The following is a 10,828-nucleotide window of genomic DNA, read 5'->3' as shown; positions in this document are numbered from 1 at the left end:
TTGACTTTATAACTCACAATTGCGAGTTTATATCACGCAATTCTGACTTTATAACTCGCAGTTTTGACTTTATAACTCACAATTGCGAGTTTATATCACGCAATTCTGACTTTATAACTCGCAGTTTTGACTTTATAACTCACAATTGCGAGTTTATATCACGCAATTCTGACTTTATAACTCGCAATTGCGTGTCACACAATTCTGTGAAAAGAAGTCAGATTTGTGAGATAAAAAGTCGCAATCACCTTGTTTTATTTTTTATTTAGTGGCGGAAACGGGCTTCCATAGGTTTCGCATAAGGGGCCTCCAGAGGACCTTGTGAAGCTGGAAGTAGGGCGCCACCTGCAGGTGGGTGTGTGGTTAGCAGAGGGGATCGCATGTGTTAAACTCAGCTCCCGGAGGGCCACTCTGCGTACAATAGGAAATCAAATACTTTCCTATACAGTATGCGGAAAAACAGTATGCTGGAAGAGTAGTATGTCCGAAATCATTGTTTTAAAAAAACCGTAGGCGAAAAGTACCCAGATGACTTACTACTTCCACCCAGATTCTAAAGTGTGCAGTCGATGACGTTACAATCCCATGAGGCCTCGGGAGAGGATTTATGAATGGCAGTGAAGCACCGCAACTGAAGCTGGTAGATCACGTGATAGTAACAACATGGGGGATGTAGTATGTCCAAATTTTGTTCAAACTATCCATACTCATACTATATAGAACATAATTTTTTAATGGTCATGAAGTAAGTTTGAGTTCAAATGTGGTACCTACTCGGACAGTAAGTGATTTTGGATGTCCTGCAGAGTTTAGCTCTAACCAGCTCCAACACACCTGCCTGGAAGTTTCCGGCACTCTTAAGGACTTTCATTAGCTGGTTCAGGTGTGTTTAATTAGGGTTTGAGCTAAACTCTGCAGGACAATGGCCCTCCAGGTGCTGCGTTTGACACCCCTGCCCTTTTTAGCCATTTCCATTATAACACTTTACATTATACATTTCACATATGACAAAGTACCAAAAAGTACAATGGTGTTTTGGACATGAACCATTTACCATGTAAATATCATACTTTTTTGTGAGAGGTATTAAATTGGTTGCAGCTATTATTAGCAAAGGCTAGCCATACCTCTAGAGACATTATCATAAAATAAATGATCATTAATATAGTCACAGGCTAATTTTTGTCATAGTGTAGCGGTTTCTGTAGTAATTATATACTATACTTTACAAACATTACATTTTATGTCAATAAAAGACACATTTATGAAATTTCAACATAATTTATGTTTATAATGTCAGTATTGCTGAATTAGGAGTTTATGACTGTATGAATACATAGACTCCAGCACTCAGCTAGGCTGCCATTGTTACAATAGGTCGTGGCATTATTTAAAAAAAAAGTAGGCCTACCTGTACTTAAGTAGTTATATCAGTAGATTTTAGAACATATTTTTATATTGAGCTATTTTAACGTGAGTCAGTTTTGCTTATGAAGATTCTATACTTTTTACAACACTGTAATGATTTGTGTGACCGGCTGACTATACATTATACTTTGCTTAATTGTACAGTAAAGCATTCAATACTTCTATTACAGTTTATAACCAAGCCTTCACATTATGATTTTATTATGGTTTTATTAGGCATCTGGCTCTGAACACCAAACTATTCCTGAGCAAAGGTTAAATATAATGTGAAACATAATGGCTGCTAGGCTAACTGCTATTGTTTTGAGCCCAGCCTTAAGTGAAATGCCCTCATTGAACTGTTCTCAGTCTGAAATGAAAGCAGAGAGGTGCGGTTGGGGGTGGGTTTTGCACTCTCATCCATTCCCAAGAATCATCTAAACCTTTGGGTTAGGGAGGAACTGAATAACGTGACAATCCAGTCCAATTTCAGTGAAAATGAATAGGCAATCTTGGGCAGCTGTATGAAGGCTAGTTCATTAAGAGTTATCGCTATATAAATAAATCCTTCGCTTTTATACACTCGCACACACATACCGGTTGCCTCTTGTTAAACCATTTCACCATCAGCTCCAGATGTCCCAAACCCTGCCTGCTTTGGCTGCTTTAGAGGCCTGGATCTCACTAACAATGGAAAAACAGTGAGAGGGAGAGAAAGACAGGCATAGGAAGAGAGGAGGACTGAGGCAGTGCCTAAACAATCCAGATACTTTTGCCACATTATCTCACATCATCTCATTACAATTAATCATTCTAAACGTTAACGTCTAAACTCAGCTAGTGGCCCCAAAGGGTATTTGGACAGACTTGTGTTTCTTCAGCTACAAGAATTTTTATGTCCCAGTGGGCGGCTTTTATTCAAACTAACAGATTTTTATTTTTATTGTGTTCTTGTTATAGAAAAGTGTCTTGTAAAACTCTTTTACTGACTGTCCCATCATCACTTATTTTTGTTACTTTACAAATGCCTTTTTTTGTATTAATTTATCCTCGTCTCAAAACCGTATTTTCAGATTTCCGTAGGATTCTCTCTATTAACTAGTTGCTTATTAGCATACATATTGCTAGCATATTGGTTGTTTGTTAGTACTTATAAAGCACATATTAATGCCTTATACTGCATGACCATATTTTAGATCCCTTAATCTCTACCCCAAACTTAACAACTAGCTTACTAACAATTAATAAGCAGCAAATTAGAAGTTTATTGAGACAAAATGTGTACATAAGTTAAGCTAGTTAATGTGCAGCTAGTTAATAGTGAGAACTGGTCCCCACACTAAAGTGTGACCAGAGTTTTCTATTGGCCTTTGGATTATTGCAGAAAATAAGATCTTTGACCTAAACAAAAAACATTTCGTTCATTATGATAATCTTGATAACCACAGTGAAGCTTAAATAGTCACTAGAAGTAAATAGTTAAACGTAGGTTTTAAACTACACCACAGTCGAATGACTTGACAATAAACTTTCAACAACTCTTTCAGTCTTTCCTGGAAAGTTTGAGTTGAATAGTTCACAAGAATGTGATTGTAAACACAATGACGCTGTGAAAGCGAACTAGTTAGTATGAGTTTACCTGTTCATTGTGTTGAAGTTTAGAGTCCCTGACAACCTCTGTAGCCCATTTAGCCACTTGTTAGAAACCACCTGAAGTAAAAGCTTTAAAAATCACTACTGATGTTTTTTTTTTTTTTTTTGCTTGTGTTAAACCTAGACCTTATTTCAGGCATTCAACCAAAAACACATTGATTGAAATGTGAGCTTTGAGATAGGTTTGATGGCATTCACAGGACCTGGATTTTAAAACTGCATTACCATGCAAAAACAAGATCATCTGGATGCAATTTTGTCCTAGGCATAGTTACATTATAACAAGTACATCATTTTGAATGAATCAATGGTCGTAGCTCTGCACTAAACACGGCATCATAGAAATAACATCTGGCACAGTGACAGATAATGGTAGTTATTACTGGAAGTAAGAAAACATTAACTGTACAGCTGGGGATTGACAGAGATTTTGTTTCACAAGTTCTTAATTCGATTTGATTTCAATTTTGATTCAATACTGATTTATTGGGATATATTGAAGGTACAGTACCAAAAAAACAACAACAACAAATTCCAAATTTGTTGAGTCCAAATTCAGTTGCTATTCATTTTTAGACAATCAATAATCATAATCAACACTCAAACAAAAAACTGATTTGTATAAAAACATTTAAATTGCACATAATGCAGTTTATATCAGCTTTTCAATGATATTGTTATTCTCCAATTCGTTGTTGAAATATAAATAGAATTCAATAGGTGGCTATAACAATCCTCTAAATTCCAAGCCAGTCACTCACATATGTGACTAAAGTCACTAATGGTGACTAAATAATGTCTATTGTTAGCCATTAACTAATAAACTGGTATATTTAATTTGCCAGTGATTGAGTTAGAGGCCAAGAATAAGTTTAGCACAGACTTCACGTTTGAGAGTTTCATTCTCTGTGTTTTTGCAGCGCAGTTAGTGCACTACTCCTGTCAGTGAATGCGCAGGGTAGTCCAGAGTTTTGGATCTAAGTGTCAGACTCATTTCCTGGAGAGTGATTTCAGCAAATCAGTATGTAGACAATGTAATAAATATTCATTAATCTCAGTAACTCATCAGATGCTTAGCACATTTATATAGTTATTAAACTCTCAAAGAGTTTATCATGGTAATATACAGTGCATGGCAGTGTTAATGTCTTTGGTCTTGGCGAAATAGATCTGCTACTCTGCTGCTGTGGCAGAGCAAGTACCAAGACTTGCTAGTGCCAATACATCCACAGATGTGCTGTTATTAGCATGTAGGAAATACTGCTGCGGAACATATAACATATATGAAATAACCCTCATATAACATACATGACCTCACCCTGTAGCAGATCTATACAGGTGGAGCTGGGGAGGTGGAGGGTTTCTGAAGCACTGCAACTGCTACAGCAAGCACTAGCCAAGTATTTTAATGTTGAGCAGCAAGCTCACTGGCTGCTGATGCAAATAAAACCAATCAGATGTGCCATACAGTTAGCGATGTGATTACTAGTAGATTGATTTAAGGACCTATCAGTCTGCACCATCTAAAGTTTCATGACAGAACTTTGCATTAAGATTAGTATTATCCTATCAGTATTATTGTTGAACACTGAATGACCAATAATGTCTCAACAGCAGCAGCCTATAATTCTGTTTATGAATATAGAATATAGAAGTATAATTCTATTTAATATGAAAAATATGCATACATTTTCATTCATACATGGTTGTCACATTTTAGTTTGAATTTCTAAAGTTCTACCATTAAGCAATGCTTGATTGATTTTTTTTTTTTTTGCATGTAGTTGTTGCTTTCAAATCATATTACATATGAATGTATCTATGAAAGTGTCACTGTGCCATTTTGTGAAGATAAGCTGGTGTGATTTAGAGTGTGCCAAATCATACAAATGCAATACAGCACGCCTTGAGTACCTTATTGCTTTTATAAATGGCTTACCACACAATACAAATATTGCAACATTCAACCTAAACTGCTCTCTCTTAAATGTAGCTTTGGAAAATGCACAAGTTCTTTCACAGGCAGATTTCCCAGATATGACTGGCACTTCACTTTCTGTGAATGTAATAAATTGCATTTGTTTTAGAGGAGTTTTCTTGCACAGAATCCTGCATAAAGGTCAAACTAGTCAAATGTAAATTGAAATACAGATAGAAGGCAAAAACGAATGAGAAAAGAGTTTAAATTTAATTTAAATTTCAAAGTAAAGTTTCACATGCATTACTACTGAAATAAGTATCAAGACTGTTGATCTTTGTCTTAATTCAAAGTCAGTGGAATATTGACAGCTGGCATCACACTCATTCAGACAGACAGCTGTTCTGGGAAGATGCTGGATACTCGAATGATTTCCCTCAAAGGAGCATAAAAATGTGTCAATGTAGTTTTTGAACTGCTGCTTTAAAAAAATCTTTTTCGCACAGCTGTAAATCTCAAACTCGGCTATTCCTCTAAGCTTGTGAATCTTTATTGCTCCCTTGATGTTCGACTATAAGTGTCCAATATGTCTGTTTCTCCCTGCAGATCAGGAAGTGTGCAGCATCACTGGAATGAAATATATAACTTTGTGGAACATCTGGCCCATAAGTTCATAAGGTAGGCAAAGTCAGAGTCTCACAAAAATCTGTGAGTCTGCATAACTTTTTCTATATTATGTGGATGAAAAATTATTTTCTAAATTATTAACTAAAATATTGAGTGACTAGTTGCATCTCTAATTTTTATTTGGCTTAATAAACGTTCCGTAAATTATTTTAGTGAAGTACAAATAGGAATATGCTTTTAAAATGATAATTTCAGTCTAACATACATGTTTGGTATTGTATCTAGCCCTCAGTTGCGGATGTCCTTCATTGTGTTCTCCGATCAGGGCAAGATTTTGATGCGGCTTACAGAAGACAGGTGAGTGAATTAATGTTATTTTTATTATTTTGTGATTTAACTCAAGTCGTTAAATGCATTGCAGGCCTATCAACTTTTGCAGTCTGGAAGGGTTTTGACTGTAGTATGGGTTTGTGCCAACAAATGACTGTAGTTTTACACTTCTATTACCAAAAATGAAGGCCAAATCTGTCAGAATCAGTTATGTGACAGTTAATGATGACCCATAAAGAATGGCACATCTGCTGTAAGCATTCCCTGGTCTTGACGATCGTCTTCCTTAAAGGGATAGTTCACGTAAAAATTTATATTCTCTCATCATTTATTCACTTTCAAGTTGTTCCAAACCTGTATGAGATTGCTTCTTCTGTTAAACACAAAAGAAGATATTTTAAAGAATTTTGGTAACCAAATAGTAGCCGGTAGTTTTGACTTCCATAGTAGAGAAAAAAATACTATGGAAGTCAATGGCTACCAGCAACTGTTTGGTTACCAACAAACAGGAACAATTTGTGGATGAGTACATGATGACAGAGTTTTCATTTTTGAGTGAACTATTCCTTTAAAACAGCACTTCAATGACTTCAAAATGTGGCTCACAGTTTCTAAAGAAATGTCATGTTTGTATGCCAAATTCTTTGTGACTAGGGCTTTTCCATGTTTCCAGAAAAGTGCTGGTTGTCAATGGTTGTCAGTGCCAATTAATATTATTCATGGTATAATTTGTCTGTAGTTGTTGAAAATCTGCTTCATCCAGAATAAACGTACACTCCTGGTCTCCTGAATCCTTGTGTGTGTTACCAGTGTTTGGTGGTTACAGTAAAACATTGCACAGACGTAGCAAGGATAGAGCACGATTGTGGCCATGAGGTATTTTTCATGACCTTTTCGCTCTCTTTCATTGTGTGCATTTGTCAGGGAACAAATACGGAAAGGTTTGGAGGAACTCGAGAAAGTGCAGCCAGGTGGAGATACTTTTATGCATGAAGGCATTCAGCGGGTGAGTGAGCCAATAGCAACCATCTTGGCGTCAGTACCGCCCACCCAGCTATGACAAATAGCTCGAAATATCCTTCACGAAGGTTATGTTTGGCCACTACTCAGACAAATGGACCTAAAAACATAAAACTGTTGAGTTTTTAAATGATCTTTCACAGCTGGGTAGATTTATTCCTCATCTGTCCGTGAAATAACCAGTTACTGTGAATGTTGTTTGATCTGCATGAGATTACAATATTTCTGATGTTTTTCTTTTCTCTTTTTTTTTGTGCTACTAGGCCAGCGAACAGATTTACTATGGTAACACTGAGGGTAGGCCCATTTCAAACACATCTTGTTGAAAGAAGAAACAGTTTAGACTAGTTTAAGTAATCTTCAATTTGGTCTTAACTGGTTTTAGATTACTGGCACGAAATGGTTAAATTTGTTATAGTTGCAGGTAGACCATCTTAAAGGGATGGTTCACCCAAAAATGAAAATTGTCGTCATTTACTCACCCTCATGTTCTTACTCATAAATTCTTACTTCTGTAAAACACAAAAGAAGATATTTTGAAGAATGTTGGCAGCCAAACTGTTGATGGTAGCCATTGACTCCCATTGTAGGCTGTGCTGTGCAGGTAAACCTCACTCCCCTGATCTCAAGAAGTGCACTAGAGACTGATGCTAGAGACTGTGGTCTTTAGCATCCTTGCTAGCATACCCGCCTCCCATGCCGAAAATGCCGAATCCCGCGCAGAGCAAGAATGAAGGGAGCAGACCTGGAGGGGTTACACATAAAATGTAAAAAAAAAAAATACTATAGAAGTCAATGGCTATCGTCAACTCTTTGTTCTTCTTTTGTGTTTAAAAGAAGAAAGAAATTCATACAGGTTTGCAACAATTTGAGTGTAACCTGATCTCATGACAAAAATGTACCTGTGGGAAGCTTTTCGCAAAACACCGAAATACATACCAATAAGTACATATCACTGCAGTTTCCAACAGAAACGGAACTGGACTTAGGATGTGGAGTCCTTGGGTACGAATGCCGTGAAAAACATGACTCAAGATGAAACAGCTGAAAGAGGAGAGATCGAAAAACAAGCTAAATCGGCATGCTTGCTATTGCGTTTTTACATCAGATTCGCTTTGGTTCATACAGTCGGGTAGGTTTAGGTGTAGTGCAGATGGTACGTTATTTTAAAACATCGCAGAGCATTAGAGTTATAGCGCCACTCAATGGACATTTCAAGTCAGAACTGCGGTGACATAAAACGTTCCATATGTACGTTCATCTTTTCTGGGGGAAAAATAAACACTCTTTTAGCGCCACTCAGTGGACATTTCACATCGAATATGTCACGAAATGTACATGGCGCTACGTATTTCGCGTCTTGCTAAAAAGTTCCCACAGGTACGTTTTCGTTATGAGATCAGGCTCGAATAAATGATGACAGAAATGTCATTTTTGGGTCCTAAAACCAGTCCCTGATAGCACTCGTACATCACAGAGATGTCTATTTGACGTCTGCATTTACATCTGCAAGACGTATTTTTTAGAGTGTTTGCTCATCTGCAATACGTCTAAAGGACGTTTCCTATTAGATGTCTTTAAGATGTTTATGATTTAGAATGTACCTAAAACTGACATCTTACAGACGTCTGTCAGATGTTTGTACACAGCAGATGCTTTCCAGATCAAGCGATCTTTAACAGACGTCCTGCAGTCGTACGTGTGTTATCTGGGGTATGAAATTGATGCTTATACTGTGGTAACCTGCAAGGCGGTCTTAACTGGTTATTTAAGCTGGTGACCAGCTGAGCCAATTTAGCTGATCTAGGCTGTTTCAATTGAACATATTTACTGTTTATCCCCCTCATATTGTTCATTTAGAAATCAAAATTACTTGCTACTACTAGCTAGTTTCACTATGTTGGATGTTGCTCTGTAAAACGGATAAAAAATGTGGCAATCAAAATCTGGCATTAAGTTGCAAACATGATGTAAACTTTGTTTCTGTGTGAAGGATACCGCACAGCCAGTGTGATCATCGCCCTCACAGATGGAGAACTGCATGAAGATCTCTTCTATTACGCTGAGAGAGAGGTGAGAATGATGAAAGACTGAAGAAGAGAAAGAAAAAGAGTGGAGGGGTTTGACAGTACCTTGTAAAAAGAAGTTTGCTTTATCTTAATTTTAAAAAATACTTTAAAAGAATATATTTAAACACAAACTGAATGTAATGTTTTTGGACACTTGATTGCATGTTAATGCAATTTCATTAAAATGTATCGTAGATTAAATTTGTATCAATTGCAATTATTAGCTGCAACTATGACCCTCTTAAGTAGGACTTAAGTACACCTTTGTAATTTATAATGAAATCTATTGTCTTTGAAATATGGTTAAAGGGTTCTGCCAAATGTACACTACTTGGTAAACTAAAATATGCTTTATTGTAATTTCTGTTGTAACTTGTATGTCATGTACTTAAATATATTTTTAATTACACATTTGTATGATGAAATGGCAATTTAGTACATTTAAAAATGTTAAGTAAGTAATACATTAAAAACACACTACAGTTATAATTATAATGAAGTACTTTACCTGTGCTTTAGTATGTTGCACATCATAATCATAAGTGTACTTAAAGCATGACAAAATATTATTAAAACATAAAGATGTAAAATGTACATTAACACTTTTAATTTGACATTATTACAAAGTGCATTTTAAGTTCACTGAAATGCTATTTTATTTCATTAATGTTATAGTATCTGCAAGTTTTTTATAGACTTTTTAGGATTTGAAGTACACAACGAGTGCGCATTCAGTGCAATTAAGAGTATTTCATTTTCACAAGGGGTGTCGTCACTGAAAGCAATGTTTACTTTGGTGTTCACAAGGTGAAGTCAGGGTCATCCGTGGCCCATTTGAATTAATTTGCATGCTGGGAATTACATCACACATTTCTCTTTTCTTCATCATCCTGTAACACAGATGGTAACAATATTACAACAGTATCAACCAATAAGAACCATTGCTTAAACAAATGAATAATAAAGAACAGCAAATCTTATGAGCTATTATAAATAGTATAAATAATCAACATGTATCCCCCCTGTCAACAAGCTTGGCCCCTCCTTTGGTCCCCCCTAAATTTGGAATCACACCAAACAATTTTGGGTGAAATGCGCAGTTTGTCCTGTAAACTATATATAGGCCTATATAAGAAAAACATCACCAGCTGCTAAATTAAAATCTGCATTTGGCTGGCTGGCACAGAGCCAGAGACACAAGCGTTTTTAAAGCGCTGCGCATTATAACCAATCACACACGATTCTGTTGAGCTTATGAATGCAATGACCAATCAGAGGCGTTCAGATGAGTCACCGCTGAAACACCGCTGTTTCGTCACCGCGCGCGCTGGCTGGCTGAATTCTCTGGCTAATTCTCTCATCAGAAACAACAAACTGAAGATGTGCGAATGTAAGTAAGATATTAATTTTCACAGTGTAAACAGCTTTAGAGATTATTTTGGGAGTTTGTGAGAGTGCTTGAACTCGCTGGACTGATGTGAAAATGTTCTTTGATAATGTAAACACGCTTTTTGTACAATGAAAGTGTTATAATTAGTAACTTACAATGTTTTTATTAAATTCACATTAAATACAAAGTCAGTCGTATTAAAAATATTTTATGGTATGACACCCATATCTGGTACTTAAGTAAAAAGATGGATTTTAATGCAAAGTTAATAGATTACACTATTAGGCTACTTTGCCCATCGCCCATTATAGATCAACTAACATTATCTATAAAGGTGCAAAATGCATTTACTTACACATATTTGAGAATCGAGATATTTCATGATATATTTTGGGAATATTTTGAATAAAAAAA

The 10,828-nt window shown here is 36.1% G+C and overlaps 1 protein-coding gene across 1 annotated transcript in view; it reads left to right on the top strand.

Moving 5' to 3' along the window:
* The window catches only part of antxr1a (ANTXR cell adhesion molecule 1a), a 70,047-nt gene that overhangs the window by 8,321 nt on the left and 50,898 nt on the right, over positions 1–10,828 (top strand). The window contains exons 2-6 of the mRNA XM_016515669.1: positions 5,585–5,656; positions 5,891–5,962; positions 6,860–6,941; positions 7,219–7,252; positions 8,949–9,034. Coding sequence (XP_016371155.1) covers positions 5,585–5,656; positions 5,891–5,962; positions 6,860–6,941; positions 7,219–7,252; positions 8,949–9,034 — 346 coding nt within the window. The remainder of the gene's footprint in view (positions 1–5,584; positions 5,657–5,890; positions 5,963–6,859; positions 6,942–7,218; positions 7,253–8,948; positions 9,035–10,828) is intronic.

This window comes from Sinocyclocheilus rhinocerous, unplaced genomic scaffold (assembly GCF_001515625.1).
Source record: "Sinocyclocheilus rhinocerous isolate Xijiao unplaced genomic scaffold, SAMN03320098_v1.1 scaffold1198, whole genome shotgun sequence".
NCBI classification, from domain to species: Eukaryota; Metazoa; Chordata; class Actinopteri; order Cypriniformes; family Cyprinidae; genus Sinocyclocheilus; species Sinocyclocheilus rhinocerous.
This window is presented reverse-complemented; position numbering and strand designations above follow the sequence as displayed.